Source organism: Hemicordylus capensis, chromosome 5 (assembly GCF_027244095.1).
Source record: "Hemicordylus capensis ecotype Gifberg chromosome 5, rHemCap1.1.pri, whole genome shotgun sequence".
Taxonomy (NCBI): Eukaryota; Metazoa; Chordata; class Lepidosauria; order Squamata; family Cordylidae; genus Hemicordylus; species Hemicordylus capensis.
In genome coordinates, this window is record NC_069661.1 from 99045814 (window position 1) to 99061897 (window position 16084).

Below are 16084 nucleotides of genomic sequence, written 5' to 3' on the forward strand. Positions count from 1 at the left end.
AGATCCCTTTGAAAATTTACAGGTTTCAATAAAGGAGCCAGCTTGTCGTGAACTCTTCTTAATGCCGACAGACAGCTTTCTGGCACAGACCATATTTAATTGATTGTAAATGCCTCTAGAGCAGTGATCCTTAACCCAAGACAGATGGGCAGCCTTAATTTCTGCTGTGAGAGCCTAAATACAGAATTGAGTAGTATCCTCCCTCTCTCTCGCGAAGTGTTGAGAATCTGCTCTTTGCACAGCCTCCCACACTCCCAACCCCATCCTACCATTCCCAGTACCTACATACCAAATTTTTGTAGAAAAAGTAAAGGGTCATGCTGGCCAGTCGGGTGTAACACCAGTGACCATGAACAAACAGCAGCTTGCTAAGATGTCTGAACTGAGAAACCGCAAAATCGCCTGCCAACGCAGCCTGGAAACAAAAGTGAAATCAAGTGAATGAAATACAGAAGCCAAGTAGATAGCTAGAGGCTGGTCAAACAGGAGCTTCCTTGTGACCACCTGGTTACCAGCCACTTGCTCCTCATCCACTATGGAAACAGGGAAGTGCACAAACCGAGATCTGTGCACTGGTTTGGATGAGGTCCGAACTGGTTTGGCACCACCAGGGGTGGAGTGGCCAGTAGGGTCTTTAAAAAGGAGGATAGTGGGTCTACCTGCTCTCCACCGCCGCATGCAGCTTCCTGCTGTGACGGCGCTCCCCCCAAAACCTGCAAATGGCATCTGCGCATGCGCGAAAGCCATGTGTGTCCTGGCACCACGCGTGGGTTCTGCAGTCGCAGCAGGAAGCTGCATGCAGGGCCTGCTCTTCTCATTTTAAAAGAATTTGCTCACTGCTTCCCCCACCTGGCACCGCCAAACCTGTGCACGAGCCTCATAGTCATGAAATGAGGCTCTACACCAGGCCTGCTCAACTTCGACCCTCCTGCAGATGTTGGCCTACAATTCCCATAATTCCTGGCTATTGGCTGCTGTGGCTGAGAATTATGGGAGTTGTAGTCCAAAAACAGCTGGGGGGCCTAAGTTGAGCAGGCCTGCTCTACACACAAAGGCTTCCTTGTCCAACAGGCATCCAGTGATCAGCTCTACTGCGTGCCTAGCAATTAGCCAGCCACTTTGCTAATACCTTGTCCTTTATTCATCAACCTTTACAGGCCAACTTGTGCATTCTACCTCTGTAACAATTTATCCTCTTTTCCTTCAACTTTTTCCTAGCAGTTAACCTATTGTTTCTCTGTTCAGAGATCTATCTATTACCAATTAACCCACCTTTTATTTTTCTGAATTGATACCAAGGTTCATTATGGGGTGTCACAAATCATGGAAGTTGTATCTTCCCAGCTCATACATTAACTTCTCATGAGTAAGAAAGCACCTGCTTTGGAGATGTTCCATGAAAAGGTTTATGGTTACACAAACTCCTAATTTCTTTGATCTCAGATCACATTCTTCTAATAAGTGGTCTGATTTCTTAGGAACTAAAAAATGTTAGAAACATTTCTGTTAGAAGCCACCAAGTATGGTGGTGTAATCTAGGTGGCTTTCATGGCCCTTGTGACTCTACAATTCCCTGCTAACGGGAACTTGGCAAACAGGCACCATTCAAAGTGGTGGTTCCCTTATATTTAGCAGAAGAAGAGTAAGTGTCTCTGTTCACTCCAGCATTGTTCACTCCAGTGCTTGTCCCAATGACTGCTGTTGGTGCTTCCTTTGTGTCCCTTTTTAGACTGTAAGCTCCTTTGGTACAGGAAACCATGTTTTCATTTTATTTCATGTTAAGATCATTTTTTTGTGGACACCTGGTATATAAATAACAATAATGGCAGACATGATGCACAGCCTTTCGTTGCCCTAGAGCTCTGCTCCAGGGTTGCTCTGAACAAGTGGTTGTGCTAGGAATGCTTCCACTGTTTTCCTCATTCACAACAGAAGCACTACAAGAACTGCTTGTTCTGAGTTTCGACACTGCCTTAGGACTCCGAAACAGGGCTAGGGCAGAGCATTAGGGTGACGGAAAGCTGCACATTATGTAAGGCAATAATAATTGTAATAATATACAACTGTGTGATGCATAAGAACAGCCCTGCTGGATCGGGCCCAAGGCGTATCTAGTCCAGCATCCTGTTTCCCACTGTGGCCCACCAGATGTCTCTGAGACGCCAACAGGCAGGGGATGAGGACATGCCCTCTTTTCTGCTATTGCTCCCCTGCAACTGGCATTTAGAGGCATCTTGCCTCTGAGGCTGGAGGTGGCCTATAGTCCTCAGACTAGTAGCCACTGATAGACCTGTTCTCCGTGAATTTGTCTAAGCCCCCTTTAAAGCCACCCAAGCTAGGGGTCATCACCACATCCCATGCCAGAGAATTCCACAGATTATGCACTGTGTGAAAAGTACTTTTGTTGAAACTAAATTTCCTGGCAACCAGTTTAATGGGATGACCCCTGGTTCTAGTGGTGTGTGAGATGGAGAAAAATGTCTCTCTATCCACTCTCTCTACTTAATGTATACTTTTATAAACCTCTACCATGTCTCCCTGTAGTCTCCTCTTTTCCAAACAAAAAAGGCCCCAGATGCTGTAGCCTTGCCTCTTAAGGAAGGTGCTCCCGGTCTCTGATAATCTTGGTTGCCCTCTTCTGCACCTTTTCCAGTTCTACAATGTCCTTCTCAAGTTATGATGACCAAAACTGTATGCAGTACTCCAAATACAAATTTGTCTTTCCAGTAAATGAGGTCTTTTGGCATAGGTTATGCAAGTTCCAATGTAAGTTTTGGAGCTTACATTGTATGCTGAGCAGACTTCATGGCTTTAGCAAGATGGATCGATAACAAGAGAGGGGCAGCAGGACACTGGAAAGCACCTACTTGGTTGTAGAACGTCACAGGTACAATTCCTGGAATCTCCAGATAGTGCTGGGAAAGACCTTTATCTGTCTGAAACCTCAGAGAGCTCCCCAAAGTCAGTGTAAACAATACTTAGCAGGATGGACCAATGGTCTGACTCAATATAAAGCTGCCTCATGTGTTCAGTAATGGTTCCATGAATCCATCCTACCTGCATGCCTTCTTGGCCAGCTATTCCAATTCCAATATTGGCAACTTGAATCATACTGACGTCATTGGCACCGTCACCTTTCAGAAGAGAGATAAAACAACAGCCTTGCAATGAAATTGGTGAATGCATTGGCTGACATCCAGAGCAAGGGACATAGGTGCTCCTAACATGTGTGCCCACGTAGTGCTAGTCTCTGCGCTGGTCTCTGTGCTTTCCAAAGCACAGGCAGTCTTGTGTTCCTGCACAAGAGTGCCAGTACTTCCACAGCATGCCCACACCCTGGAAGCGCTCTGTTATAGTAGAAGCATGTTGCTTGACCAACAGTAATAAATCTCTGCTTTAACAGAACACTTCCGAAGGGCATGCGAGCTCCAAAAAGCATTTTCACTCTGGCGCAAGAATACAAGGCTGCTCATGCTTTGGAAAGCACTGGGCCATGCACAGGGATTAAAGCGACTTGTTCGCTCTTGTTAAGAGTGCCTGTGGTCCCTTGCTCTGGATGTCAGTCATTTACATGTTCTTGACAAAAGAGACAAAAATTGTGTAAGTTCAGTCACAGCATCTAGGCATATTGTCAAAGTATCACAGGTTGCAAATATCTCGTGCAGTTTTAGAAGTCTCTTTTAACTCAGTGAGATTACTTGTAAGTTAAAACACACAAAATTAGGCTGCACATCACTTTGCTCAATAAAGCCCTGGCTGCATTCTCACATAACGTGAAACCAGAGGTTGACGAACCAGCGGTTAATTTTTCTAATCGTGAATCGCATTGCAGACATACGCCCAACCGCAATTCAGCAGCCTCTGGGTTTCAGGGCAGGGTGCATCACCAAACTGCAGGAGGACATCAGCACATCCTCAAAGTGGCTGCCATTGGCCACAATCCCTGAAGGGGCATGCCGATCATGATTGTGCCATTCGAACCTTGCTGGGTGGCTTTGTCAGAGCCATGACAGTTTAACCCCTTCCTTGCTGTACTCACAACTATGCCCTTCCTATAAAGCAGTAGCAGCACACTGACATGCATGCTAAATCTTTGAAATACAGGACTGCTGAGGGGCACCTGTGCAAGAGGGGGTTGCGGGGAGCACTCTTCATGGTGGGTGCTTAATTCTGGAGACTTCTAGGCTGGGCACCTGTCTCCCCTGCACCCACACTGTGCAACACACTCCACTCTTTCTATGCCAGAGGGGGATGTTTTATTTTTCACGGGGCTGCCTAGGAGACAGCATGCTTGTACCCCAGCACAGAAACTGCAGCTGTCTAAAGGTAGACAGATAGATCCTTCGCAACACGCACTCCCATCCGCACCCCTGAATGTTCCCAGTGCTTCCCTGACTGCTACCATGCTACTTAATCAGGGACTGTAGCAAAGTAGCATTAGACCCATTGCCACAGCGGCAGAGCCTCCCATGCTACCCTTGCTTTCTGATTCAACAATCCATAGACTGAAACACCTCCTTGTTTATTTAAAGCAAGTTCTCCGTGCCCCGTAGGCCCACAGCATTGTCCATACTGTACACTGCAAGTGCAGGGGTGGGGTGGGGAATATATTCTCCCCAGCTGCATCCAACCACTTACATCACCCATCAGCCTCCCCAACATTGACCTGGTCATAAGGGGACACTTAGCATTTGCACTGAGAAAGAAACACACAGGGTTATTGCCGACAGCAAAAACTTTATTTAACATAAATACACTGGCAGCCTTTCAACTGGCACAGGAGACAGGTGTTTCCTATCTCTGATCCCACTGATGCTGCAGCAGTGGACAATGACCCCGTGCTACAATCACTGTGTTTAAGAACGGCATGCCTTCCCAACACAACGCACTTGCCTGCCTTGGTGGTGGGCGATGCTCCCAGGCGTGTATTGCAAAGGCTGTTCTTACTGTCTGTGCCTGCCTGTTGCCACCCACTATCCTCTGGAGTGGGGCCGTGGAGTCCACTGGCACAACATCCCCATCTCCTCCAGGTGCCTGTCTGCCACCACTCTCACCCTCTGGATGTACTGAAAGATCCACATGCTCCTCTAGCAGGACGTCTCCCCTAGACTTGCATATGTTGTGCAGGATGCAGCAGGCCATGATTACATTGGGTACAAGATCCTCATCCACATCCAGCAAGGTGTAGAGGGCACACCACTGGGCCTTCAGCCTCCCAAACACCTTCTCCACCACGATTCTTACATTGCTGTACCTGAAGCTAAAGTTCCTCTCAAAGGCCCCCCTGGATGCACAATAGGGGGTGACCAGCCACTCCTGGAGGCTGTATCCCTGGTCCTCAAATATCACCATCTTCACCTGTCACCCACCCACCTCTGCAGTTGCAACATTCACCCAGGTACTGGAACACAGCTTTGAGATGAGGGGGTAGGTCCAGAGGATTACTGTGCCGTGGCTTCTACCTGACACCCCAGAGTAGACGTCCATGAAACGCTCTGTCAGATCTACCACAGCTTGCAGGTTCATGGTGTAGTAGTGCTTCTTCCTGTTGTACTCCTCATGGCATTGGGGGTTGGAATGCTAAAGTCTCCGTGTGTGCTGTCAGTACTGAGAACCCCTTCGGCAGGAACCACGGCATGACCTCTTGCGGGTCGCCCACACAGATCACATTCTCAAGGAACATTCTGACCAGCAGATTGACCACTTCCTTGACTATCTCACAGACTGTTGATGTGCCAACCACAAACAGGTTGTTCAGTGCCAGGTAGTTGGAGTTGGAGGCCAGCTTGTAAATGGTTATGGTGAGCTGCTTGCATGCTGGCATTGCGTGGTGCAACGCTGTGTCCTGCCAGCAGAGCACAGGCTCCATCTCACTTGTAAGGGGGGAAAAAGGTCCCTCGAGACATCCTGAAGCTGCCCTGGAAACACTTATCATCCCACTCATCTGCGTCCTCCGTAGACCTCCAGGTGCTGCAGCACCCACCTTCTTTCCAATGTCCAGTCTTCCTGCAGAAGGTGGGAAACTGAGAAGAGCGTTGTTGCATTTCTCTGGGCAATTTTGATGGCAGCCTTGGAGTGCACAATCAGTCCATTGAATATCCTTGAGACTGCAAGGCACCTTGTTGACTCATCATGGAAAACTGCTGCTCCCGCAGGCCCCCAACATCCCAGTACCTGCAGCAGCCACCTCCTCTGCTGGGCTCTGTGTCTGGGAGAACACCTCTTCCATGGTGTTCAGGACCATCTCCATTGCGCTGTGGACTGCAATGCTGGGTGCTGTGCCTGCCATTGCAAAACTATCCCTCTCTTGCTGGGAGGTTGGGTGTTGGTGCACACCCACGTGAGAACTTATATTGCACATGTCACCTGCTTGGGGCATCCACTAGATTGGTAGTGGACAGGAGTGCCTGCCCACCTGGCTCGCACAGAAGTCAGAAGTAAGGGGTGATGATCTGGTAAAGGAGGGGACTTTTCATCTGTGGGCCCTGTCTGGGGAAAGGTTGCAGCCAACAGTTTGTGACACCTGCTCTTCCTTTCATTTCATGGCCACGAGGTGCATGGGTGTGGGCCTTTTCTGACTCTCTTCTTGCAACCTCGCATAGGTTCTTGGACAACTGCAGCCCAGCTGTTTCAGAATGTGTGCGTGCCCCCTTCCTCCTGCACAGTCTAAGTTCCCTATCCATCAATTTCCTCCTTGCCTGAGGAGCATGTGCAACCTGGACAGGAAGCAACAGCTAGCCTCTCTTCTTTTGCTATTTCCTCCCACATTTCCTTTACAACTATATGGAGATGTCCATGTGCCCCTGTTCCTGAGGTGGGCCTATGTTGGTAGCTCCACACCTGCACACACTAGGGCAGCAAGCAAGGGCTTACCCATAGGTCCATGCCAGTCAAGCCAAATGCTCAAGGGGGCAGTGAAGGTGGTCTTTTGGACACAGTGCCCTCGCTAGAAACAGGCCAGCTTCTAAAAACAGCCATTGCCCCACTCCATAACTCTAAGAAGATGAGGGGAACAGACCTTCCAAGCAGGCCGGCATATTCGTGCCAGGGAGGTTTCAGCAAGGGAAGAGGTCCTCAGGCAGCGTGGTATTTTAGGACAGGGTTGTTCAGGGTTGCTCTTCGCCCCATTCTGGCACATCTGTATTTATTGTTGTGCAGGTTTATGCTTTAAACCACAAAAGGGACCATTTCTGCGCTTGTTCAAGGATGGGATGTTTTCCTTTCTGGGATGTTTGAGACCGAATAGATGTACACAGAAAACACTACAGTGTGTTGAGGGTTGGGAACTTGTGTGGTTTGAGAGGTTACAACCTTGTGTGGGGGCTTCAAATTCCTATCACATTCATTCCTAACTCAAAGCTAAGTGAGGTGTGGCTGTTAGATGGCATCCACCAATGCCAGAGCACAGAGACCAGCATCACTGCATGGTGGAGGAGGATGGGGTGTGGGTTTGCTCGCCCTCCTCTCTGCTCTGCTGTTCAGCAGCAGTGTCTGGTGCACTGGCATCACCTCCAGCCTCCCAATTCTTATCCTTTGCCTTCTCCTTTCTGTGAGGTGATGAGCAGGTGGGGGGCAATGTTTCAGGGTGCAAAGCTGGACTGCTTTTGCAACCAGGCTCCTAGTTTGGAGTGGCATGCGGCAGAAAAAGCAGGAGCTGGTCTTTCTCTAGGCCTTCCATGGTGGCTGCTGTGGAACGGCACCAAAGGGCCCTTCTCCAGGTCACCTGGCCCCCTGGGGTTCCTGCTGTTGCGGAGCTGGCACGGGGAACATGCACTCTGCATGCACACTACCACTAGCTTGCTGCCGACACACCAGCAGGGCTGCATCAGGTGATGTGTGGGCAAAAAGCTCCTCAGGAATGTCAGTCTGCAGTCCTTGGTCCAGGGGGCTGGTAGTCCCAAGTTGGTTCCCTGCAGGACTTCGTGTTCCAGGAAGGAGGCCTGGCTATCCTTGTCGAAGAGGTGGCAGGGGGTAAGTTGATGCAGGCCCCCAATCTGAGTTTCGTCATTGTCCTCACCAGATTCGATGGAATACAGGCCATATTGCAGGGACTGTCCAGCAGCATCCACGAACTGCACTAGCACAGGATCTCTGTGCTCCCTGCCTTCCCTTAAGGTTTCCCTTGTCCTCTGCACACCTGTGTGCTGTGTGGCAGCAAGAGGTGTGCGTGAGGGCCCTGAATACACACAGCTTGCAGTAACCTCTGGTGCCCTGGGAAGGGTTGCTGGCAGGGCTGGCTAGAAGGGCACTGCAGATGTTGCTGCTGGACCACCAGACTGGAGAGAGGAGGATGTCGTCCCAAAAGGAGGAGTGGCGTACTGTCACCCCAGGATGTAGGACCAGCTAGGGTCCTTCTTTGCCATGACTGGGAAAACTGTGATGGCTGCACAGGGAGCCATGGAAGAACATAAGAACAGCCCTGCTGGATCAGGCCCAAAGCCCATCTAGTCCAGCATCTTGTTTCACACCAGATGCCTCTGAGAAGCCCACAGGCAAGAGCTGAGGGCAGGCCCTCTCTCCTGCTGCTACTCCTCTGCAACTGGTATTTAGAGATATCTTGCCTCTGACCCTGGAGGTGGCCATAGTCCTCAGACTAGTAGCCACTGATAGTCCTGTCCTCAATGAATTCATCTAAACCCCTCTTAAAGCCATCCAGGCTGTAAGCTCTTACCACATCTTGTGGCAGAAAATTCCATAGGTTAATTATGTGTTGTGTGAAAAAGTACTTCCTTTTGTCAGTCCTAAATTTCTTGGCAATGAGTTTCATCCGATGACCCCTGGTTCTAGTGTTATGCAAGACAGAGAGAAAATTATCCACTTTCTCCACACCATGCATGACTTTGTAGACCTCTATCATGTCTCCCCTCAGAGCAGAAGACAGCTGGGACTCCCTGGAGGTTTGGAGCATGTAACCGTGTGGGCATCAGAACAGGTTGTGGGCCACCGAACTCCAGTGGTCCTGTGAATGGGAATCTGGATGGATGTAAAAAGTGGGCCATCTGTTGCGTGTGGCCGTTTGCAGTACTGGACGTGTGTGGGTGTGGCCAAGCAACCCGTCCACGCACAGTGGGCCAGGTGCAGGGACATGCCCTCAAGGCCTCAGCAAAACTACCTACTGCAGGCAGGCCACTTTTAATATTTTGTGGGGAGAGCGTAGTAATGCCAAGCTATGCCCTATGCTTGTAAGACCAAGAAAATCTTCCATGCGGCTTCCAGAGAAGAGTGCCCTAGCTGTAGATGCATTGGCATCCCATGTCCGCCACCTTTCATCTGCACAGGATCCCACAAGTGAGAATTTTGCCAGGTGCACACCGTTTGTGCAGTGTCACCTTCCCTATGCTTGCCTCCTATGATGGCAGTGTGAGTGGCGGGAGCACAGGTTGTGCCACGAGGGGCACTGATGTGTAACAGGCCAACCCCCTGCAAAACTTCAATTGGGGCACCCCAATCCCAATGAGCAGTGCCCTGTAGGGGTGCAGTGCTTTGATACGGTCTAGTAGTGTGTTGTGTGCACCACTGTTTCTGCAGAAATGGCCGCTAGTATAGCTTAAATGGCACAACACGTGAAGTGCTGTAGGTATGCCTCCCCAGTTTTCACTGTCCCTGTCTTTCTTGCCTGAATTAATGGGTGGCCATCCATTTCCTATAGAAAATGGCAGAAAGGCAGCAAACCACAAAAGGATCATTACACTTTTATAACTCCAAGGTCTGGGCTGCCCTCTCTATAATTATGGTTCCAAAAGCAGCATGAAACTACAGTTATGGCAGCATTCGTGTTCAGATATAATGCTGCCACCACCAAACCTCAGGTTGGGGCAGCAAAACTCACTACAAACCAAAGGTTCAAACGGGAGTTTGGTGAGAGTTATTGGACTTATAGGAATGCCAACCTCTGCCCCATTTAACTGCGGTTTTGCGTTACGTGCAAATGCGGCAGCCATCTCCCTAAAAAGATCATACTGTAAAGTATAAACCTACATAAATTGTATTTTAACCATAGCAGAAACATTATGCAATAGGATTTTGCAACAAACAGTTCCTGGGAACCCAAGTAACCCTCTGTCCGCTGAACCTCACCCTGGGAATCCCCTGTCTGCTGGATCTCACCTGACAATTTTTGAAGAGAAAAACTGATAAGAAAATCAGTCAATACAGCATCATACTGCTTGCTTGTAAGACAGAAGCAACCCACCTATAGCCAGTGTCATCACCTTCAGCTTCTTTCTCACCAGTTTCACCACTTCACTCTTCTGTAGAGGTGTTGCTCTGCAGCAAATAACAGCCCGCATACAGGCTGTGAGCTCCACAAATTTGCTCTGCAAGCTTTCATGAAGGGCAAAGGCTAACGTTGGTCCATCTACAATTAGGCCAGCACTGAAATGGGGAGCAGGAGCTACTGAAGGTGAAGGGCTCATAAAAATGCTTCTCTTATGCCTTATATTGTAATGAATACGCATCTTGATGTCTTCTAAAATGCTGTCCATCCGCTGTTTGCAGGCATCCTGGTGGGAAAAAGGTAAATTAGTGAGATGTTATAACTTGTTCCAGTGCAAAAAAGAGCAAAAAAGGTAGCTTCTAGACACCGAAGTGGGTCCTGTGTTAGGGCATGGTGGGTGTTACCTACCACCCATGCCACAAAAGAAATGGGTAAGTGGGTGTTTCTAAACACATTTTTAACCTTTCCCCAAAATGTTCCTAGGATCCTATGAGGGTTTTGGGGAAAGGTTAAAAATTTGTTAAAGATCACCCACTTACCCATTTCTTTTGTGGTTTGGGTGGCAGGTAACACCCATCATACCCTACTACACAACCCACTTTGGTGCCCCTAGGAGCTACCCATGGGGAAAATTGGGTGTTTCCCCATTGTTCCCTATGGTAAAAACACTTGAAACATTTCGAGTTTTGTTTTGTCGAAACTGGTTTGAATGCTGTTTTGACAAAAAAATTTGGTCACTGAAGCTTGAAACAAAATGCAAAATTTGTTCTGTGCACATCCCTAATCTGCAACTGTTTTTACAAAATTCAACTCAAAAAAGGCACAACATTCTCAGGAACATCTCTTGTATAACTCCACTGAAATAAGTGAAATCTGGAGAAGACCATGTCAACATTCTGGGAGCTTCTTGATATGACTCGAGCTGTATACAAGGTTGAGTACTAGTTTCTCAGTAATACAAAGTGTCTCAGAACATAATGTCTGCAGGTGTTTCTACTTCAAAAGCAGGCATAAAAAGTCATCATTTTCAGCAAAGGGATGCTTTATATGAAATTCTAAATAAAATGTTGCTATGGAAATGAAAGACTGCACTGTTTAGTTAATCTTTTTTAATGTGTGATTCCATTAATTCATCAGTGAGTCATCTTTGGAAAAAAAGATCTGAATTTCTAATCTATGAAACCAGTAAATAAAATAAAATAAAATAAATCCCTCCCTACAATCTTACAATAATCTTTCAAATATTTTTATTTTTTCAAGGCAAAACACTCTATATATTTATTTCTCCTAGGTGTACCCATCGCTAATCCCATGTGTGGCAGCTCTCGCGAGAGCAGCTGCCTGGGGGGTAGTGATGGTGAGACAATGCCGGTGGTAGACCGGCTGCCATGAACAGGAGGCTGCAGAGGGCCAGGCCTCGGGAGAAGGCGGCGGCGGGCTGGTCTGGCCACTGAGAGCATGACGCAGTGGCGGGCTGGCCACTGGAAACAGGAGGCAGTGGGCAGCAGGCCAGCCGCCAGGAACAGGAAGTGGCTGGCTGGCTACTGGGAATTGGTGGGCAGGTGGTGGGCTGGCTGGCCAGCCAGAAAGCACTGGGCGTGGCGGGTGGAGAAGTGGGCCGGGGGGGGGGGCGAGAAGCGGGCCAGGCCTGGGGGGGGGGGGGAAGCAGGCACGGCAGGGGGAGAAGCGGGCCGGCAGAGGCACAGATGCTCTGCACCCAGCCCAGCTAGTTTTTTATTCCCTTTATTTTAAGCCACTTCTATAAGTGATGGCTATGATTAGAATAATAATTAGCAAAATATTCTATTCATAAAAATATTTCCACCAGAGGGCATAATTAGCACAAGAAAAGGAACTGGCTTCCTTTCTGAACATTATTTTCTTTACCAAAGGACTTAATATTTTCAAAATGAGCACAAAAGCACCAAGATTTTTCTTCATAAGAAAACATAAGTAGATTAATTTTCTGGAATACTTTATGTAATGCCATTTTAATGAGATAATTCTTAGCACATTAATGCTAATCAAGCAGGGCTGCAGGAAGATATGACAAAAAGCAACATACAGAAATTACGTTTCCAGTATGTACGTAATGTTGCACAGCATGACAACCACTAATTTTAAGCATTTGTATAGCTCATTGCCAAGGGAGGTTTGTTGCGCCCATCCCTGATAGCTTTCCACTGCTATGTAAGAATCTTCCTCTTTGGACAAGCTTGTAACTTGCTTAATGATTAATCTGACACTTTTAGTTATTTGCTATTTTATTTTACACTAGTATTATTTTATCTATTTTATTTTGTTATAACTATTTTATTATTAGTCTACGATACTATTTTATTATTTTATATTATTTTTACACTAGTATTATTTTATACACATTCAAAAATGTGTATAGTGTGTATTATGTATTTTATGTCTCTTTGATTTATTGTACAGTATGTGCAAATACCAAAACCAGATGCCATTGTGTAACCTTTAGGCAATTAGAAGATGGCAAGAGCTGTATATTTCAGTCTGAGAAAGGAGAAACAGTCACCAGAATTGTTACTGATTTTATTCACTCTGGTTGCGCTAACACAATCACAAGGACCTTGGTTAAAAAGCTAATCAGGTTTAGTAAGCTCTGTGGAGCTGATTATGAAAACACAGAACTTCAGGGCAATCCTGGTCAAACTGCTCCAGTTAACCAGCATGTAACCAGGACTGCATCCGGTTAACCAGAATTTATCTAGGACAGATAACCAGGATTCAGTGCCAGTTATCTACTCTGGTTAAATGCTGGTTAACTGGAGCAGTTTGACCAGGATTGCTCTGAAATTCTGGGTTCTCACATGTCCACAGGAATAACTAATCTTGACTAATGTTTTCACCAGGATCCTTGTGATTGTGTGAATTCAGCCTCAGGAACCACTGCAAGTGAAAGATGTGATGATGATCTTCACAGTCAACTTCTAAGGTCAAATCCCAATACAACCATAATCTACCACAGACCATGAGGCCGTTCACACAACCAGAAACTTGTTAGGACAAGTGTCCTGCCAAGGTTTGGGAGCTGCGTGTGCTCCCAATTTTCAGCTGTGTAGGAGCAAACAACTAGGTAGGAGGAGAGAGAGAAGTGATTGTGTGGGAGACAGGAGCTGGGTAGGACAGCTTTTCCTCCTACTTTGGTCAAATGCTGGGTAGGATGGCGTTGTCCAATTTTCGGCTGTGTGAATAGCCTCCATATGTGTCAACAAATACTTCAAAAACTCAACATATAGAGATTTAAGAGAAACCATCAATGGTGGGTAGTTCTGATGTGCCTTCACTCAAATGCTCTACACAATCTAGTGAGATGCTGTTCTCCTTCAAAGAGAACAGTATATTCTGTAGTGAAGTTTGCAAAGAAGTTGATCCTGGGCATCTTGACAGATGGAGGAAGGATTCCAATATTTGTAGTGTTGATCATCCTGAGAAAGAAACATTCAAAGACTTCATTCCCCTGCTAACTTGGCAAAGAAGCACCTTTTAATGTGGTGATTCTCTTTATTTAGCAGGGGGAGAGTAACTGGCCCTATCCACCCCCAGCACAGTAGCTCCAGTGACTGTTGCTGGTGTCTATCTTATGTTTCTTTTTAGATTGTGAGCCCTTTGAGGACAGAGATCCATCTTATTTATTATTTCTCTGTGTAAACCGCCCTGAGCCATTTTTGGAAGGGTGTTATAGAAATTGAATGAATGAATGAATGAATGAATAAATAAATAAATTCTGAACATGAAAACTGAGACATGGTGCGTGATCACATGATGTGCATGTTCGCACTTATGATCCAACTTCTGACCAAGACACCATCAAGACTGCCGTAAACTATCCACACACTCAAAATTTATTAATATGCTGACAACAGAAAAATGTGAAGCTGTTCCACTGCAGTTAATCATTGAAAAGATGCTGAGTTGTGAATGACACATCTGGAATAGTACTGCTATAGTGGATGTGTCATGAATATGGTGGCAGTAAGGTCTCACAGAAGACTCTAGTCAAGTCATTCCTTGACCATTTTTGTACAGCATTGCTGGTGCTAGCATGACCTGGTGTACACACACACACACACACACACACACACACACACACACACACACACTTATGTAAGGTATACTCAATATAGTGTGTACACCACTCAGCATCAGGTGAGTGTGTGCACACCCACCTACACAACCTGAATATGCAGAAACTGACAGAAAACTGTTGAATTTCTTAATGTCCTAGTCATTTACAATGATTTCTAACCATTTATTTGTGAACATATTTTTTCCGAGCAATATTGCTTACTGCATGATTGTTTTTGGTTCTCTTGCGTACTGGAGAAATATTTGGAGCAAAATCTTTCAAATTGCTCAAAGGTTATAGAGTATTGGCATCTGCATATAGAGGAGATATAAAAACAATGATAAAAAAGGCTCTCCACACGAGCAGCGTGGAGAGCCATGAGGGGGTTTGCAGGAGAGGGGGCTTGGCCCGCTCTCCCTGCACACAAGCAGACAGCGCGCCCTGGGTGGCCAGATCAGCCGCCCACATGATTATCGGCTCATGTGACTGTGCGTGGGGCATTCTGTGGAGCCCTCCCGATGCCGGGAGGCTGGTTGTAGCCTCCGGGTCAGGGGTCTCCTCGTGAGTTGCCATGCCGACACAGGAGTCAATAAATGAGGTTAGCAGAGCGCTCGCTCTGCTAACCTCGTCTAAGGGGAGGAGCATTTAGGGAGGCTTGGTGCCGGAAGCTGCGCGGCTACCATTGCAGCACACGACCAGGCCAAACCGGGCTAGCCATGTTTAGCACACTCAGACTGACCCAATAAGCAGCATATGGCACCTTGACTGTCCACAGCATTCAAGCCCTGTAAACATATACTGTCATTCCTTGCCAACCACAGATTTTCCAGTCACAGATTTGAGTATCTGGGAAATTGTGTCCACCATCGCCAATCCCCAACCTGAGTATCTGTGGTTTGGTGACTTTTTTTTCAAATTTGAGTGGGGTTTTTTGGTCATTTCCGGGGCTCAGGGGGTGGTTTTTCTATTCTTACTTATTTTTTCCTGTCTTTTACGATTGCCATTTCCCCTAACCCCCTGTGTCTCAGGCATTGCTATCCCTCGTCAAGCGTGAATTCGCCAACTGTAAGGGTTTCCAGGAACAAAACCCTCACATTCTGTGAGGGGCGACTGTAGCAGTACAAAGCAATGATCCAGCAAAACACTGCTAAGGAAAAATCCAGTTGTCACACAAACCTGACTATCAGCCTTGAGGGTGAAGATTTTGTCACTTGGGTCTAGCAGTTTACAGGCATATGCTATATTGACAGCGGTCTCATTTTTATCACCCGTCAGCATCCAGATGTTAATTCCTGCCTTCCGCAGTTTCTCTATGGTTTCTGGAACACCCTCTTGCAAGCGATCTTCAATCCCAGTGGCACCTATGGCATTAATTATGTTGATCAGGTAAAACATAGAAGATAAACAATAAATGCAGATAAACATGGAAACTACCCAGCGGGCGGGAGAGGCAATATGCAGAGCTAAAGAATGTCATGTTTCTCTTAAGCACACTATGGTGAGATCTGAGGTTAAAGGATTATTCAGGTGGAATTCCAAAACTGCATCACTGTCTCTCTTACCAAAGGTTTATTTGGTAAAAACCTTTGGGAATTCTTTGTGCAAGATGGTGGCATCTACCCCTCCTAATAAGAAAGTTTTTGTTTTGTCTTTTAAAGACAGGAATCTATTTACAGAGAAACCTCAATTTTCCAGACTAATTGGGAGAAGGTCAGTCCAAATTAGACTATCGTCTGGAAAATCCAGTCAAAAAGCACATGGTCACAAAAATGGCT

The 16084-nt window shown here is 46.9% G+C and overlaps 1 protein-coding gene across 10 annotated transcripts in view; it reads right to left on the bottom strand.

Moving 5' to 3' along the window:
• The window catches only part of ATP10D (ATPase phospholipid transporting 10D (putative)), a 120962-nt gene that overhangs the window by 12421 nt on the left and 92457 nt on the right, over positions 1–16084 (bottom strand). For all 10 annotated transcript variants that reach the window (XR_008308752.1, XM_053256941.1, XM_053256942.1 and 7 more), the window contains 4 exons: positions 15486–15670; positions 10193–10502; positions 3058–3134; positions 290–415 (listed from right to left, as the gene is read on the bottom strand). Coding sequence is in view for 9 of the 10 variants with exons in the window: in XM_053256941.1 (XP_053112916.1) it covers positions 290–415; positions 3058–3134; positions 10193–10502; positions 15486–15670 (698 nt within the window). In the remaining variant the exon portion in view is untranslated. The remainder of the gene's footprint in view (positions 1–289; positions 416–3057; positions 3135–10192; positions 10503–15485; positions 15671–16084) is intronic.